The following is a 19615-nucleotide window of genomic DNA, read 5'->3' on the forward strand; positions in this document are numbered from 1 at the left end:
CCTATAACATAATATAACACTCCATTTGTATACTGCAAACACCTCATAGTTCTATGTGGTTAACATAAAGAGAACATACATTAGAAGATGCGTACAGAAGCTTTGGGATGCAACGTAGTGAGCTGATGCTCCTAGGTGGTAAAATCTGCTTGCAAGGTTAATCACAAGCAGTTATTCATATATCACAGGAGTGACTAACCTGTGATATTGAACTACTGCGGGTTAGTTTAAGTCGCTTACCATGGTAATTTAAGGTATGGTGAAAGCCTTCATCATAATAAATACTATCCCTAACATATATTTATCCTCCTTTTACATCTTGCAGCCCTCTTCTGGATGATGGCAAGGCTACCATTCCCATTTTGGCAGAAAAACTGACAACTGAACTTGTAGAACACATTCATGTAAGTTAAAAATAACCACTCCAGGTAAATATTTCTCACATCATAACCAGGTTTTTAAAGCAGCTGATTTAACTTTAATTTTTGAACACTAAGATTTATATATAAATATCACATAAGCTATATTGCTTCCGGTAGCTTGTAATGAAATTGGTTTTATTTCAGTACAAAACTGAACAAAAATTTGAGAAGATGCATTTTGCCTTTAGAGCACATGTGTCAAAGTCCCTCCTCGAGGGCCACAATCCAGTCGGGTTTTCAGGATTTCCCCAATGAATATGTATTGAAAACAGTGCATGCAAATAGATCGCATACATATTCATTGGGGAAATCCCGAAAACCCGACTGGTTTGCAGCCCTTGAGGAAGACTTTTGACACCCCTGCTTTATAACCAATGACAGTTTCCTTTCAATTGAAAGAGACTTGCCTCCTGTGCATTTGTGCTGCAGAGATATTTAAATGTCTCAATCATTTACTTTCTCTCAACTTTCTTCCAAAGTATACCTAGTGAGGTCTATGAGTGTGTCTCTTATGCTTTATGCTGAAAACCACTGACCATTTTAGTAGCCTCTCTCTGGACCAACTTCATCCTGGTTATGTCTTTGTAAAGGTGCAGTCTCCAGAACTGCAGGTGTCTCACCAGAAGCTCATAGACACTATTACCTTGTTTTTCCTCCTGGCCAATCCTCTCCCTATCCACCCAAGCATCCTTCTGGTTTTGGTATCATCAGATGAATCACCCCTAATCTTGCTGCTCTCTTGGGTTTCTGTAGCTCAAGCGCACGACTCTGCATTTTTATTTTTATTTTTTTTAGCATTAAAGCTTAGTTGCTCATTTCTAGGCCATTCTTCTAGCTTAGCTAGATCCCTTCTCATACTATCCACACCATCAGGGATGTCTACCCTATTGCAGAGTTTTGTATTATCTACAGATGCGCAAATCTTACCCGACAGCTCTTTCATAATATCATCACAAAGATGTGAAAAAGAACCAGACCAAGGACCAATCCCTGCAATACAGCACTGGTAACATCCTGTTCCTCTGAGTGAACTCCATTTACCAACACCCTCTGTCTTCTTCCACTTAACCAGTTTTAAACCCAGACTGAGGGCGGTTTATCAGTCACTAATGCAGAATTGTGTTACAAACATTGAATATTGGTGGCAGACAAGACTCGTACAGATTTCCGGGGCATATATATTCAGCTGGGAGTCACCTAAAACACTTATGCAAGTCCCAGCTGAATATCGGCTGGCCCACATATGGCGAGTGTACATATCTCTCCCCAGGCACACTCTCCGAATCTTCTGCCTCCCTCCAATTCAAATAGCCCCACTCCCCCTTAGGCTACCTTATTTCCTGGTGGGGCAATGCGGCAAGAGTGAACCCTATTCACGCCTATCAACTCCATTGTAAAAATGGCCATTGCGACTCTTAATGATACACAGTTCCTAGCCTGCCCTAAACATAGCTGGTCAGAGCCGATGTTCACCAGTTAAGTGCTAATGAATATCAGTGGTTTGGTAGTCACAAGTAATTTGAGTAGGCAGTAGCCTCTCCTGCCCACTTAAATCACTTTGAATATCAACCCAATATTTCTTATTTCTGGGATCTATGCAGTATTCTATAAGTGCCCTGTTATAAACAGCCTCCATGTTTTGCATAGGCATGGACAACCTGCAGCCCACCACTGAATTTTATGTGGCTTACAAAACCATAGGAAGTATACACAGAAAACAGCCCAAATAAATGGCACATGACTTGTTTGACAACATTAGCAACTTGTAGGAGTAACACAAACAGGAATAGCACAGTTATCCAGTTGGAGTAATCAATGCACTGTATGACTAAGAGGGAGGGGGGTTCATGACTCCCTCTTGTGATTAAGGATTAAATGACTGGACTATAAAAGCTCTGGTCAGAAAATAAATCTTTTTTATTGTTGACTGTTTTTATTGTTGCCCGGATATTTGTTTATCTCGAAATGTCCCCCACCCCCCATGTCCCTCCCCCCCACTCACACGGATATTTATTTATCCCAAAATGTCCCACCCCCTACATGTCTCACAAGAATGTCCCTCTCTAACGGGCTGTACTTGGACTTAAACAACATTGGAAGTGTCAATATTCATCTCAGTGAGCCCGAAAACTGTGGGTTAGACACTAATATCTGTTTTCAATCATTTTTAAATGCCACCCCCTTTCCATCCCCACAGTATTTTTCCCCAGATAGTAAGTCATGTGTGTACCACGTTTGGTTGAAATCCATCCATGTGTTTCAGAGTTATACTGAGTATTCATCCATTCAAGCCCAAAAACACTATGGGGTAGACCAGGGGTGGGCAACTCCGGTCCTCGAGGGCCGGAATCCAGTCGGTTTTCAGGACTTCCCCAATGAATATGCATTGAAAGCAGTGCTTGCAAATAGATCTCATACATATTCATTGGGGAAATCCAGAAAACCCGACTGGATTCCGGCCCTTGAGGAGATGAGTTGCCTACCCCTGGAGTAGACACTAATATCTGTCATTTTTGATAATTTTTACATGTCACCCTCTTCCCATCCCCACAGTATTTTTCCCCAGATAGTAAGTCATATGTGTACCAAGTATGGTTGAAATCTGTCCATGCATTTCAGAGTTATACTGGAACATACACACACATACACACACACACATATAGATAGATAGATAGATACACACACACACAGTGGTACCTTGGTTTATGAGCATAATTCGTTCCAGACGCATGCTCGTAAACCAAATTACTCATATATCAAAGCGAGTTTCCCCATAGAAAGTAAGGGAAACTCGCTTGATTTGTTCCCCCCCCCCCGAGGCCAGTGGCACTGCTCTACCCCCCCCCACTCCCAAGAATCGGCATTGCTCCCCCCCCCCGCTCACGAAGGCCCCCCCACCGCGTGATCCGCCATCCCCCGCATGATCTGCCATCCCCCCTGCGATCCAGAATCCCCCCCCCCCCGCCGCGATCCAACATCCTCTCCGTACCCATCACCCACCCGAACGCATCACTTACCCCCCATCTGGCACCCGGCGCCGGCACCAACACACACGACATGCCGGTGCCCAAAGATCTCTCATCCTTTTTGCTGGGCCTTGAGCATCTGCGCATGCTCAAGGCCTTAGTTCCTGCTCTCTCCGAGATTCTCGGAGATCTCGAGAATCTCAGAGAGAGCAGGAACTAAGGCCTTGAGCATGCGCAGATGCTCAAGGCCCAGCAAAAAGGACGAGAGATCTTCGGGCACCGGCACCGGCATGTCCTGTGCGTTGGTGCCGGTGCCGGGTGCCAGATGGGGGGTAAGTGATGTGTTTGGGTGGGTGATGGGTATGGGGAGGATGTCGGATCGCGGCGGGGGGGGGGGGGGCGACGCAAGCAGGGGGTGCCGGATCGCAGGGAGGAGGCGCTCATACATCGAGGCAAGCTCAGTTTGCGAGGCACCAATTTTGCTAATGTTTTGCTCGTCTTGCAAAACACTCGCAAACCGGTGCACTCGTAAACCGAGGTACCACTGTATATATACACACACACACAGATAAATCTGATTATAGATAGATAATAATAATTGGTACAAAAATAAAAATTAGCATGCAAAAATATATTTCTCTGGCAACAAATAAATCACTACAGATCTGATAAACTACTAATAATTCCTGAGAACTGTAATGATTGTTTCCTAAAAGGCAATTACACACTACAATATCAGCCCAAGTGAAAATGTACAGCCTTACACATGCCAATTTAGCACTAACTTCCCTTTTAGCATAAAAAGAGACATTTCTAAATAACCCAAAACATAGAAGGGATTTTGTAGACTTCAGTCATAGTGAGGATAGGAGGCACCTGGGTGATGGTTTCTCCTATGCCCTCCTCTCCACCCTCCCACTCCTTCCATGCCCCCCCATGCTACACTCAAGCTCCTACTTTCCCCCTCCCCCAATACCTCTATGAATCTTCAACAGTGCGAGCAGCTTCTCCGGTGTGTTGCTCGTACTGGCCTTGGTTTTCTCTCTGATGTCACTTCCTGGTCCCACAACCTGGAAGTGATTTCAGAGGGGAGCAGGCCAAAGAAGTCGCTCGCGCTGGCAAAGATTTAAAGATGTATAGGTAGGGGGAAAGGAGAGTGCAAGCTTGGTGTGGGGGGGGCGAAGAAGTGCCAGCACCCCCACCAAGACAGCACCTGGTCCACTCCCTCGCCCCCCCTTACTATGCCACTGCTGGTGGGTGGGCTAGTGAACCTTAGAGAGGAGGACCCATGCCCATAAGCTGCTCTAGCCACTAAATTTATGGTGGAAAGTGTGAGCCCATCAAAACCCGACTTTACTGCCATATATGTAGGTGCCCCCTGCAGCCATAAAGGGTATTTGGATGGTAGACAGGTGGGTATAGTAGGTTTTGGGGGGAGGTTTGGAGGACTCGCCATAAATTATAAGGAGGTTGTGATGAGATGAATATCTGGTACCCTTTATGTGAAGTTCATATCAGTGCCCTCTGAGGTGCCCCATTGTCATGTCTTTGTGGCCATTCCATTACAATGCAGGTCCCTCCCATGTTTAAATGGTATTCATTTGGACATTTTTAACTTGGATATTTTTGTGGTTAAAAATGGCGAATAAAGTTAGACATCCTGGCGGCTTACATGTTCTGCAGCCAAGACGTCCAAATAGTTGATTTTGAAAAAAAAATTATGGATGTCTAGCGGTTCCTCCACTCCCAACTTTGGATGTTTTGCGGAAAATGTGCAAAGTTGGACTTTGACATCTTATCAAAAATGCTCCTTCACATATATTATTCACAGTATATCAGTTAAAGTTGAAATGTGAAAGAACAATCTGCAGTAATCAAGAGAAACTGAAAATGAACAGACTACAAGGGCCTTAAAAAGATTATATACTCTTTCTTTTTCAGAAATCTCTGCCTGATTTGGTACAGCAAATAAATAGTAAACTGAAAGAATCAACAGAAGAGTTAGAACATTTTGGAACAGGAATTCCAGAATCAAATGAAGGAATGTATAATTTTCTTCTGGACGTAAGTCACAGATTTCAGGCTAAGCAGAGCAATTCTTTTACTTTATTGTTGTATATTGGCAATTGAAAACTTGGTAACATTTTTTCCAGTAGTAGAAGGTCATTGTCCAAGTTTACCAATAATAAAGGATTCCCTAAATATACCCCTCCCTCTTTTACAAAACCACGCCAAGAGGTTTTTAGCACTGGCCAGCATGCTGAATGCTCTGCACTACTCCGACGAACTCTATAAGCGTTGGAGTAGCGCAGAACATTCAGCGTGCCAGCCGGTGCTAAAAACCTCTTGTGCAGTTTTGTAAAGAGAGTGCATAATATGCTTTGCAAACAATAGCAGAACATGAGAAAGAAGAAAAAAATAAAAAATTATTCAACAGAAAAAATAAAATTAGGCTGCTGCTTATATTTATTTATTTGGATTTATTGACCACCTTTAATAAAGAGATTCACCTATACTGATCCTAATCATTTACACAAGTACATAATAATGAGTCGCTTAACAATGGTGCATGAACAATAATCTATACAAAAGAAGTTTTAGAATGAAGTTTGGTAAAATTATGTGCATATTAAAATAGGTGAGGTATTTACTAAGGTGTGGTGAAAGTTAGCTGTTTCTGCAGGAGTCACTAGCCTGCAAAAAATGCAATGCTCCAGTAAACCTCACAAGTTGCATTATTCTGCTGCCCAGGGGCAAATTAAAAAGACTCAATAAATCAATCAGTAACGTTTGTGATTAAAGGAGGAAAGAGGTCTCAGAAACCTGCTCAGAAATATTTTTCAAACCCGAGTCTTACAGGTTGCAACTTTCTATCATTGATCCTGAAAAACCTCTCACAAATTTATACAGAATCAACCACCACTTAACTGATTATTTAACTTTAAATCTCAGATTTCAGGTCCAAAAAATAACAAATAGCAAAATATTAAGGCCGATGTTCTAAGGCCTAAGTTAAGTGTAAAACCCCATTTAAAAGAATTTTCAAAGCACCTACCAGCACCGGAGGTACTTATGCTGCCTTATACCTCTGTAGGTGTGGCTAATGCCAGAAGTGGAGTTAGGTGCAATTTACGACAAAGATAGGCACTGTAAATGTAGGCCTCGAAAATCCTGGCCTACATTTCAAGCACCTACCTTTCCTGAAACGTCACCATCACGTGGTTAACATGCAATCCGCTGACAACTGGGCCATGTACAGAATTTGGGCCTAAATGCTTCAATCCACAATTATCTTGTAAACTTCCCAACAGGATCCATTTCACAGGGAATACCAGTTTCTTCAGGGGTCTGACAGCAGGGCTATGATGCACACTGAAAAAGAAAGTCCTGAAATTCAGCAAATCATATATACGTAGATTCTAAGCTTTGCATTAATCTTGAAAATAACACAAACTTACTGTGAATTAACTAGTTACAGTGTACAAGCAATATATTCAAAAAAATTGTGATTATCATCAAAACGCCGCACATGTGTTTTTAAATCGTCAGTGTTCAATTTGTAAAACACTAAGGGGCTTATAACCATAAATAAAATATGTCTAAAACCCCGCCTAAATTGGTACTTGGACGATCTAAAAGACAGGTCATCCATGTGCCAATAATCAAAACGGGTTTTAGACACATCTAAAAACAGCTTTAGGACTTTTCAGTGCTGCTGTACGTCCAGAGCTGAAAGAGGCATTTTAGGAGGAGTGGTGAGGGCGGGATTTGGGTCGAACTAGACTTAGTTGTACTGCAAGTATAACTGAAAGTTTAACAAGACTGCCTAAATTATACATAGTGACTTAGGCAATCTAAAAACAGAAGTGCCCAGAAGGTGTCCAAAGTGACCAGATAACCACTGCAGGCACAAAGTTCAGACCCACCCACACACTCCACCTGTGATCACTGACCACCCACACACTGCTATAAAATCAGAAGAAAAACATACATACCTGCCAGTGGCGTACCAAGGGGGGGGGGGGAAATCCGCCCCGGGTGCAGCCTTAGGGGGGGTGCACAGCCGAACAGGTCCGGAAGATTCCTGGGCTGCGACGGCTCTCAGCGGCATCGGCGCCCCCCCCCCCCACCCCTCCCTGGCGACAGCACTCAAGTTTGGCCTCCTTCTCCCAGCATCAGCAAAACTTCAGATCGGCAACAGGTGCTCAGTCAAAAGCTTCCCCTGACTCAGCTTCCTGTTTCTGCCCAGGCAGTTCAGTCAGCGGAAGCTTATGACTGAGCACCTGTTGCCGATCTGAAGTTCTGCTGATGCCGGGAGAAGGAGGCCGAACTTGAGTGCTGTCGCGGGGCAGGGGGGGCGCCGATGCCGCTGAGTGCCATCGCGGAGGGGGGGCACCGATGCCACTCAGTGCTGTCATGGGGGGGGCGCCGATGCCGCTCAGTGCCATCGCTGGGGGGGGGGCTTGCCGATCTTGTTGCCAAAATTGGAAAGGTTAGGGGGAAAGATGGGCCTGTGGTGGATGGAGAGATTGAAAGAAGGGGACAGATGATGGAAGTGGGGGAAAGAGAGAGAAGGGGCAGATGATGGAGGGGGAGAGAGAAGAGGGCAGATGATGGAAGTGGGGGGAAAGAGAGAGAAGGGGCAGATGATGGAAGTGGAGAGAAGGGGGAGAGAGAAGAGGGCAATTGATGGAAGTGGGGGGAAAGAGAGAAGGGGCAGATGATGGAAGTAGGGCGAAGGGGCAGATGATGGAAGTGGGGAGAGAGAAGAGGGCAGATGATGGAAGGAGGAGGTAAAGAGAGAGAAGGGGCAGATGATGGAAGTGGAGAGAAGGGAGAGAGAGAAGAGGGCAGATGATGGAAGTGGGGGGAAGAGAAAGAAGGGGCAGATGATGGAAGTGGAGAGAAAGGGGAGAGAGAAGAAGGCAGATGATAGAAGTGGGGGGTGAAAGAGAAAGAAGGGGCAGATGATGGAAGTGGAGAGAAGGGAGAAAGAGAAGAGGGCAGAGGATGGAAGGAGGGGATAAATAAAAGGAGGGCACATGATGGGGGAAAAGGATTGAGTTAGGGAAATACTGGAGGGGGTGAGGGAAAGAGATGGCGAGCTGTAGGTAGACAGTAAAAAATGAAATTAATGAGAGGGTAGTTAGAACATAATCTAGATGGATGCAAAAAATAAATTGAAAAGGAAAATAAGGGAAGAAAGGGATTGCAGAAGAGAGGTGTGGGAGAGGGAAGGAGAGGAGAGAGATGCCAGACCAATGGGGGTGAAAGGAGAGATGGAAGGGGGAGGCATACAGTTTCTGGAAGGGGCATAGAAGGAGAGAAGATGTCATAGGGGCAGAGAGATGGCAGACAGTGGATGGAAGGAAGAGAGTAACAAGAAGATGAGGAAAACAGAAACCAGAGAAGACAAAGGTAGAACAAAAATTTTCTATTTATTTGTTTCTATTTCTGTGGTGTTGCATTGTATGCAGAGTCCAGCTTCTTGCTGGTTCAATTTAACCTTTGTCTATGTATTTTTATTTTATCCCCCCTTTTACAAAACTGTGGAGCGTTTTTTAGCACCAGCCATGGTGGTAGCAGCTCTGATGCTCAGAATTCTATAAGCGTTAGAGCTGTTACCACCGTGGCTAAAATCCACACTACAGTTTGTAAAAGAGGGAGGGGTTAGTTTGTGATGACATATTCCATACTAGGCGAAGGTATTTTCTGTGTTCGAAAGACATGGTTTTCTGTTAGGATTGATCTGTACTAGTCTGGCTTCTTTAGTTTTACAATGGGTGTATTGATGTACTGCTCACTGCAATATGTAAGATGCTACCTTTTCCTAGGTACTCATGTGTGACTTATGGCTTGCTACTAAAAATCATGTTTTTCGTACAGATGGGGGGGTGCCAAAAAAATGATGGGCCCCGGGTGTCACATATGCTAGGTAAGCCACTGATATCTGCCTCCAGAACATCAGCATCTGGCATAGGAAAGCTTAGTAGAACTGCACAGAGGTGGCTTAAGTAGTCTGGAAGGTGGGCTAGTGAACCATAGAGAAGAGGACCGAGGCCCATAAGCCACTCTAACCACTGCATTCATGGTGAAACATATGCACCCACCAAAACCTTATTGTTCTGCCGTATAGGTGGCCCTGCAGCTATAAGGGCTATTGGGGTGGGTCTAGTAGGTTTTGTGGGTGTTTTAGGGGGCTCATCTTGACCTAAAAGGGAGTTGTGGTGAAATGTTTATGTGGCACCCTTTTTGTGAAGTTGTGCCCCACTACTCTGTTGCCATGTCTGGGTGTCCAGTCCATCACTTTGCTGACCCCTCCCACGTTCCAAAGGTCTTGTTTTAGGTATTTTTGACTTGGACGATTTTTTGGCCAAGAATTGATTATAAAGTTAGAAAACTTAGTGGTCTGGATGATCAAACAGCTGGACGTACAAGTAGATGATTCTTGAAAAAAAATATTGGGGGGGGGGAATGTATTTTTCGAGAATGGACTTTAAATGCTGCTGACTTTGGGCGACTAGCAAAGTAGGCCCAAAATGGACTTAGACGTATTTTTTTATTATGCCCCTCCACATATGCATATGTGTAATTATATCCAGTGCAACTCAAGATTCACTAAGGGCTTCTTTTACAAAGCCGCACAGCAAACAGTACGATGTCCATTAATTCTCTTTGGACTGTAGAGCGATTACCGCAGCATCAGCCAATAGCGTGGCTTTGTAAAAGGGGTGGGGGGGGGGGTGTTTAAACCTGCCTAATGTAAATGGCATTTTCAAAATCACAAAAACATACTCCATTCCATGGTAGTGTTTAACCCCAGAGGCTTCACAGACTGCAGTCTAAAAATCCACCAAGCCTCTCGATGATATAATTTCTTTCTGTGGTCACCACCTCTTAAAGTAGCAGGTTCAGTGTTTGCCTCTTATTCAATGCATCTATAAATGGTATAAGTTAATAGATCTAGTGTTTTTATTGTGGAAAGACAACAAGGAAGAATCTTTCTCACATGTAATCAACATCTTTTTTTTCTCTATGCATGTTTTAGATACTTTAATTTTTTTGGATTTAAGTATCAGGCAGTCACAATGGTTTTGTAACCATTTTATATACAAAACCTACAGATAGGAACAGTCTTTTGAATTATCAAAGCTGTCACCCTTCTATCTTGAAGAACTTGCCATTTTCTCAGTACTTAAGGGTTAGGAGAAATTACACTAATATGAAAAATTTTAGACATAATGCAAGAGCATGGTATTCCAATAGAGATCTACTATTGGCTAAAAATATGGACATAATGTCAGATGAGGACGTCTCTACTTGTGTGCTTAGATATAGTGCACATGGCAACATCTTTGCTAGCATCCCTAGGAACAACTGGAGTATTGCACAAGTAAAATTCTACTCCATGTGAGACTAATTTAAAGATAGTGTTTTCAAAGGTTCATAGACAAAATCGCGCGAGACAACGGCGCGCAGAAACTGAGCGCAAGGTTGATGGTGCGCCGAAGAAAAGCACTATTTTAAAGGGTTCCAATGGGGGGTGTTGGTGGGGAACCCCCCTATTTTACTTAACAGACATCGCGCTGGCGTTGTGGGGGGTTTGGGGGGTTGTAACCCCTCTCATTATACTTGAAACCAAACTTTTTGCCTGTTTTTTAGGGAAAAAGTTCAGTTTTAAGTATAATGTGGGGGGTTCCACCCTCCCAAACCCCCCACAACACCAGCGCAATGTCTGTTAAGTAAAGTGTGGGGGGGGGTTCCCCCCCACACCCCCCGTCGGAGCCCTTTAAAATAGTGTTTTTCTTTGGCGCGCCGTCAACCTTGCGCTCAGTTGTCGGTGCGCCATTGTCTCGCGTGATTTAGTCCCGTCACCGTTTTCAAGAGAAAGAACTTGAAAGATCTCCTCAGTCCAGCCATGATTTCAGTAACTTCAAAGAAACGCAGACCATCATTTCCCAAAGGGTTTTTTTTTTTAAGTCTGGCATGCAGTGTTTATTCTATTTCTATAACAATTAAAGAGTTTGAAAATCCAGTTGATGGTAAAGTATACACCATTAGACACTTTAAAAATCATTATACACAGATTGAATTTCACCCTGACTTCTGTAGGAAGCCAATGTAATTCAAGAAAATAAAAACATCAGAGAGTCAGATTTATAGAGAAAATAAATCAATCTGACCCCCATATTCTGAACCACTTGGAGCTTTCTAATCATAGTCTTAGAGCAACCAAAAACCCCCCAATATTACAATAATCCACTCTCAACAAAATTAAGTTTTTTACAATGAGTATAAAGGTAGATAAATCAAAATACAGGGTGGGCCATGGAAAAGTAGCCCACTTCTAATATGAGGTACTGGTCTGCTGAAAATCCCCACTTAATTCACAAAACACCACAAATGTCCGTCAGCAATCATAGTCAGCAACCATGTATAGTAATTTACGCATTTAGCTTTGTCGAGCTCGTTCAGTTCCTGCACACATGTTATTTGGTACGGTTTGAGATTCAGAGATTTCAGCACTCGCCAACACATCGTTCGTGATACACCAACTTGCTGAGTCTTCGAGTTGATTTTCGGAGGCTAATTGCAATTCACTGCTGAATGTCACAGACAACTTTGGGCATCCGGACTGATGGAGGCCTCAATTTCTTAATGTTTGCGACAGAGCTGGTTTGACACCATTTCCGAACCAAACTCTGAATACGTTTAGCTGGTGGTTTTGTTCCTGTGTACTTGTCAGCGAAGGCCTCTTGCATTTCCTTAATCGATCAGCTTTGCACATAGCCTTCTACAATCACTATTCGCTGTTCCAGGAAGAACACCATCTTTCTGGCACCAGTATTAGAGGTGGGCTACTTTTCCATGGCCCACCCTGTATTTTGATTTATCTACCTTTATACTCATTGTACAAACATTAATTTTGTTGAAAGTGGATTATTGTAATATTGGGGGGTTTGGTTGCTCTAAGATAGGGGTGTCCAACCTGCAGTCCGAGGGCCGCATGTGGCCCCATGAAGTATTTTGTGCAGCCCCGTTCGAGGGCAATGCAGTGTTTTCCTCTGCTGCCCCAGGGGAGCTCAGAACAGTTTATATGAATTTATTCAGGTATTCAAGCATTTTTTCCTGTTTACCCTGGTGGGCTTATAATCTATCTAATTTACCTGGAGCAATGGGGGATTAAGTGACTTGCCCAGGGTCACAAGGAGCAGCATGAGTTTGAACCCACAATCTCAGGGTGCTGAGGCTGTAGCTTTAACCATTGTGGCAGAAGGCTTGTCTTGTTGACACTGTGGCTGCCCAAAGATTTAAAATGACAGCGACTGGGGAGGAGGTAGTTTGGGGAGTCGAGAGCTGAAGAGAGAGTTTGTGCCACAGGGTCCCACTGAGAGGGGAGGGGGGAGAAGAAGAGCATATGCTACATGCCATGGACTGGGAGTAGGGGGTTGGGAAGGCAGGGAAGGACAGATGCTGCATGGACTGGGAGGTTGAGAAGGATCGATGCTGCATGGATGGGGTGCTGGGAAGGGAGAGAAAGAGAGATGCTGCCATTGGCGGAGGGAAGAGAAAAGGAGAATTGTTGGACATAGATGCATGAAGTGGGAGGGAAAGAAAGATGGTATACATGGGGAAAGGAAGAAAGAGAGAGAATTGTATTGGAGATAGTATTGGAGAGGAGGGAAGGGAAATATTACACTGGGAGAGAGTAGAAATGACTCAAAGATGGAAGAGATGTTGGATTCAGGAGAAGGGTGATGAAAGGAGAGAGAAAGTTGTCAGATCACTGGAAGGGGAAGTAGAGAGAGATGCTAGACTGGGAAGGGGAGGAGAGAGATGCCAGACCTCATGAAGGAAGGAAGAGAAGGAGAGAGATGTTAGATCATGGGGAGAGAAGAAGAGAGAGATGCCAGATCATGGGAGAGGAGAGAGATGCCAGACCATAGGAGGGGTAAGGGGAGAAGACAGATGTCAGACCATGGAAGAGGGAGGGAGGGAGAGGAGATGATACACAGGGATGGAGGGGAAGGGGAGAAAGAGGGAGGAGATGGTGCACAGCAATGGGTGTGGCAGGGAAGAGAGAGAAGAAATGCTTAATATGGATAGATGGGAATAGGGGTGAAGAAAGAGAGAGCAGAGATAAATGGGAAGGGAAGACAAGGAAAAGTAGATGTTGAGAAGAAAGCAGAAAAATGGAAGAAAGTTGAATGTTAAAAGTTAATGCCAAAGATGGATGTAGGTTTGATCCAAACAGACTGGGGATTTTGAATTACAGTCCACTCGAGGGGGCAATACTTTCAAAATAGAACAAAACACAAAAGACCCCCCTCTCATCAATACTGGGCAAGTTTCTCAAATAATATCATCATATAACATTTAAAGGCTTTTAAAAATTTTAATGTGCTCATAAGCTCTTCAGTAAGGCGCCACAACATCGCTGGAAAAGTGCTTGAATTTTAATCATAACACATTGCATGGAGCAAGGATTCTTGCTTCTACTGGAGTGGCAAATGTCATGGCTCTACAAAGCTGTTTAACAGTAGACCACTTATCTGAAAAGATCAGTTCACGGCTCCAACAGTCTCTGTTTCGCTAAGCTACATCAGGAAGCCAGAAGGATAAGCTTTTTATATTGATTTTATTTGCAGTATGCATTGCCTGAGTCCTTTGGTCTACACACTAGATGTTAAAAAAGGCGCCCTGGGGAACGGCACCAAACAGAGGATGTTATAGATGATATTATTTAGTGATTGAAATGTGTCAGTTTTGAGACTATATATCTACTCACTATATTTTGTACTGTTAGGAAATTAATTTCTTTCTATTTCTCTGGTGTTATAATGTATGTTGAGTCTGACATCTTAGGGTTTCGTTTGTGGTCCTATGTTTGCATAGGGGTTATCTGTGTTCTGCATGTATGGCCAAAGCCAGGTGTTCTGGTAGGAATGAATATTGAGAAGCATACAGTGTAGTTTAATTTTGTGGTTAACCATTATGTATTGCTAATAAGTTATATTGTGTGTGTATATATGAAAAATGGCATTACAATTAGTACTATTATTATGGAGGTGGGTTCTGGGGTTGAGCTTTGTCAGGATCTGGGACGGAGCTTTTGGGAACCACCCCCCCCCAAATAAAAAAAGCATTCTGCTACCTATGTAGCCAATATCAAAAGGGTAGAACCCATGACTGTATGCTATAATGTGGAATTGCTATGAGAGAAATCATATTAGAAAATTTTTTCTTTGTTTTCTCTGAGATTATTTATCTTCCTTTACAGAAAATCAGACCTTTTAATAAGGAGATCCTTAGCTTAATAAAGGGGGAAGAAAACCTATCGATTCCAAATACCTCAAGGCTTTTTAAAATAGTTCGACAAAATTTTGAACTGTGGCAGAAATTACTTGATGACAATTCCATCCTAAGTAAGTGCATAGAACTGTCCTCAAACTAAAGAGAGAATTATACTTATACTTATGCTAATACAAAAAAACAAACAATTTATCAGCTCAATATTTAAAAGCACTTACAATCTCAGGCTCATAATCAAAACTTTGAAACGTCCAGAAACCCACCTAAGTCTGTACTTGGATGTCCTAATAGCAGGGACATCCAAGTGCCGATAATCAAAACCAACTTTCTGGATGCGTGCAGAGCTCAAAGGGGCATGTTGGGAGGTGTGTTATGGGTGGGCAGTGAGCGGGCCTAAACCTGGACTTCCTGCAGGAATAACTGAAGCTTTCCCAGGACTGTCCTAGGCAGAACTTAGACACAGTGAGAGTTAGACCTGTTATAGTTGTATCTAAGTTCCCCAAAGGTGCCTAAATTCTATTACCTTCCATAAAAAAATCTCGAGCAATCTGTTCTGGATCAATTTTCTCGACAAATTTTCCCCCATCTAAACCTACAGAACCAGAATCTAACTGGCAAAATTGGGTCACCCTCTCCAAGTCCACCTTCCATTCCCTCGCCCCTCTCTCTACTAAAACCATTTCCTACTCCCGTAAGGCCCCTTGGTACCTCCCATACCACAGAGAACTGAAACAGAAATGCCGTGCTCTGGAACGAAAATGGAAAAAATCTAAATCCCCTACAGACAGACTCTCCTGGAGGGTCAACATTAAAATCTATAATACTGTTCTAAAAAAAGCAAGGAAAAACTTCTACGGTGACAAAATCTCCAAATCCAACAATCAGAGTAGCACATTATTTAATATCTGGCATTCATTAACCTCCAAAAATGACTCCATACTTCCCTCCTCCCCCTCAGCCGATTCCTTCTGCCATCCCGACTCTCCTCTCGCAGCTCTGCCCCAAATCGCGGCCCTACTCCTGCCTTGACGTCCCGACTCTCCTCTCACCGCCCTGCCCTCTGCCCCGACTCTCCTCTCGCAGCTCTGCCCCGAATCACCGCCCTGCTCCTGCCTTGACGTCCCGACTCTCCTCTCGCCACCCTGCCCTCTGCCCCGACTCTGCCTGTCCCCCCTTAAAGGTCTGCCTGTCCCCCTTGAAGTCCTGTCCTCCCTTGAAGTCCTGTCCCCCCTTAAAGGTCTGCCTGTCCCCCTTGAAGTCCTGTCCCCACCCTGAAAGCCTGATGCCCCACCCCGAAGGACCGCTGGCCCCCCACCCTGAGGGACCGCTCGCACCCCCACCCTGAAGGACCGCTCGCACACACACCCCCCCCCCGACGTCCGATTCATCCCCCAGCCCCCCCCCCACCCGCACGGAGAAGCAGCCTACCGTTGGTTCCCGATGCCAGTGAGCCCTGCTGCTTCCTTTGCCGGCGGTCCCGCCGCTTCTCTGAGCCCTGCACTGCTTCCTCTGCCATGATCCCGCCCTTTCTCTGACATCAGAGAAAGGGCAGGACCGCAACAGAGGAAGCAGCGCAGGGCTCAGAGAAGGGGCGGGACCGCCGGCAGAGGAAGCAGCAGGGCTCACTGGCATCGGGAACCAACAGTAGGCTGCTTCTCCATGCGGGGGAGGGGCTGGGGGATGAATCGGACGTCGAGGGGGGGAACTATGTAAAAAAAAAATTGTACAACGCGCTCACGCATATAACGCGCATGGTTATGCTCGGTTTGTAAAATCGTATATAATGCGTGCATTATATGCATGAAAATACGGTAGATGTCCCATCAAAAATGCTGCTCTACATGATTGGTCGTGGGGCCAAGTGCATAAATAATTAAAAAATAATATTCCTAGGTTTTGAGTGGATAATTTTTGATGTACAAATTGTTAACCATTCAAAATTATCCAGCCCAAAAGGGGGTGGGATTTGAGATATTCTGAGGGCAGCACCGTTTAAAAATCTAATTTATAGGCCAGATATTGAGCTGGTGACAGCAGTTTTGTTTTGTGTTTGTTTGTTTTTTTCGGGGGGGGGGGGGGTTATATGCCAGCTATTGTGGGCATCACTATCTGGATATCCAGTAGCAGTACCTGGTAGTGGCTAGTACTGAATATCCAGGTATTACAATCTGGGTAGCAACAATGTTCAGCTGTTATCTGGACAGCTTACCCCAAAATATGTTGTACTTTTTTGGCTGTCTTAAGTTATGTGGATAGTTATCCAAGTAACAGCATTGAAAATCACTGCTACCCAGATACCTTTGATCTCTGCCTCTGAACAACACTGGCTAGGATTACCAGATGTCCCAGGAAAACCCAGACACGTCCTCTTTTTAGAAGACTGTCTGGGGTCCCAGAGGGACTTCCTAAAACTCAGCAGTTTGTCCAGGTTTTGGAAAGTCCCGACGAGTTCCGGCCATATCTGGATGGCTTCTGAGCATGCGCGGATGATGTCACACACATCTGTGCATACTCCAGGCCCTCCAGACGTGGCCGGAACTTGTAGGAGGTTTGTGGGGGCGGGGCTGGAGGCTGAACTGGGCAGAGCCAGAGACAGAACAGGGTGGGTCCATGTGTCCAGATTTTTGTGGCCTGAAAAATGGTAACCCGAACACTGGCACTATTTGTACAGGACCGTGGTGACCTGTCAAGATATTCAGAGGCTACCTGGATAAATGCTTTTGAATATTGGCCTGTGTCAAAGCAATGATATTCAGCTGCTAAACATATAAAATAAATAGCCAAGCAGGCCAAATAGGATAGCTTGAAATTCTAGATCCAAATTACATGTGGATATTCAATGGCCACACCTAAACAGATAAATGTATGTACTTTGTAATTGGAGAAGTCCTGTACAGCTTAGAGCAGGGGTGTCAAAGTCCCTCCTCAAGGGCTGCAATCCAGTCAAGTTTTCAGGATTTCCCCAATGAATATGTATGAGATCTATTTGCATGTAATGCTTTCATTGTATGCTAATAGATCTCATGCATATTTATTGGGGAAATCCTGAAAACCCAACTGGATTGCTGCCCTCGAGGAGGGACTTTGACACCCCTGGCTAAGAGGGAACAATACTCAGGAGCCTACCAGTCAACTTTTTTCTCTGCTGGCATGCGACCATGAACAACATTAAACCTCACTGCAGACATTTCCTGCTGAGATGTTAACAGGTATGAATTATGGTCTGCCAGATTTAATGCTATTCAGAGTTGCATTGCTGGCAGAGAAGCATTGCAGATGAGGTGGAATGGGGTGCCCAGGATATGAGCTTGATTGGGAGGTGCTTTCACTTTTATATTTCAGTGGACAAAACTGTAAAAGACAAGTTGCTGGAATTTGATGGCAAGTACCGTGGAAGAGAACTGCCAGGCTTTATCAATTATCAGACGTTTGAGATGATAGTGAATGACTACATCCAGAAGTTAAGGATGTCAGCACTGGAAAATGTAAAGTCATTGATACGTGAGTGTCAACTGCTGAATTGCTTGTGATTGCTTTATCATTGGGGGGAGGGTCATTTTCAAATAGCACACATGCTTTATTCAGTTTTTCAAAATTAGCACATACAAATTACACAGTAGATCTAGTTCTTAAATTACATTGTTATGAAAAGCATTGGTTTAGGAGAAGAGTAAGAAAGTGACTATATTAAGAGGTATGTCTTTATTTTCTTCCAGAATTCAAGGTAGTCAATGGGTTTGAAAACAAGCAGATGACATATCCCCTATCCTTATGCCAGATTATGAATCTTATCTGTAGGACAGCTATTTAAGTATTAGTTAAATTATTAAACTCCACCCCTTTTTTTACAAAACTGTAGTGCGTTTTTAGCGCCGTCACGTCTTGCTCTTATAGGCCAATCTCCCTACTAGAGATGGACTATAAAATTATTATAAAGATAATTGCCACTCTATTCCAAACAGACTTCAATCATATCTCCCCTTAGCCGTCTCTTTTCTAAGCTGAAGAGCCTTAACCTTTTTAGTCTTTGTTTGTAATAGTCTCAGCACTGATGTTAGACTCACTGGTCTATAATTTCCTGGATCACCTCTGGAGCCCTTTCTAGAAATTGGTGCTACATTGGCCACCCTCCAGTCTTTATAAAAATAAATTGCAAATTACTAACAATAGCCCTAGCAAGTTCATCTTTCAGGTCTATCAAAAACTGTATACCATCCGGTCTAGGTGATTTACTACTAATTATCATTGCCCCATTATATCTCCAGTGTTACATAGATTTGTTTCATGTGTGTGCATTACCAAGGGGGCATATCAGAGGGTAGAGAGTGAGCATGTCTGTGCGGGATTAGTGCGAAACCCTTACCACTTACAAAATAGGTAGCAGTAAGGGCTCATGTGCTTATTGTCATTAGTGAGAACTAAATTTTAAAAAATATATAAAATTCCTTTAAATTATAGTTTCTATTAATTTAAATATTCTTTTTCTCTTTTTAATAGACATTATAGAAGACACATTTTTAAAATATTCCAGAAAACATTTTGCTCATTTTCACAATCTTGACAAAGCTGCTAAGGTAAGTGAGAATCTCATATACTAAGGGCGGATAGAAGGTGGCTCTGTATGCATTTTGCTTCAGCTCTGATGATTGTTAGGCAGCAGTAACACTAAACTTTGACGAGGTAATTATATCAACAAGTTTTGCACCTAAAATGCTATTAACACGTAAAAACTTTTATTTTAATAATAACAACAAACTTTTATATCTCAAATCTACAATTCTCTGCAATTTACAATCTACAAACATAAAAACATTTTGCAGATCCTTTTTCATGTTTTCCACTCCCTGCTTGGTGTCTACTCTGTTACCAATCCCTGGAGGGAGTGGAAAACATGAAAAAGGATCTGCAAAAATT

At 43.6% G+C, this 19615-nt stretch overlaps 1 protein-coding gene across 1 annotated transcript in view; it reads left to right on the forward strand.

Annotated features, from left to right (window-relative positions):
- Positions 1-19615, forward strand: part of MX1 (MX dynamin like GTPase 1) — a 109352-nt gene that overhangs the window by 58428 nt on the left and 31309 nt on the right. The window contains exons 7-11 of the mRNA XM_033942024.1: positions 326-404; positions 5330-5452; positions 14670-14814; positions 18044-18202; positions 19199-19275. Of these exons, the coding sequence (XP_033797915.1) occupies positions 326-404; positions 5330-5452; positions 14670-14814; positions 18044-18202; positions 19199-19275 (583 nt within the window). The remainder of the gene's footprint in view (positions 1-325; positions 405-5329; positions 5453-14669; positions 14815-18043; positions 18203-19198; positions 19276-19615) is intronic.

This window comes from Geotrypetes seraphini, chromosome 4 (assembly GCF_902459505.1).
Source record: "Geotrypetes seraphini chromosome 4, aGeoSer1.1, whole genome shotgun sequence".
NCBI classification, from domain to species: Eukaryota; Metazoa; Chordata; class Amphibia; order Gymnophiona; family Dermophiidae; genus Geotrypetes; species Geotrypetes seraphini.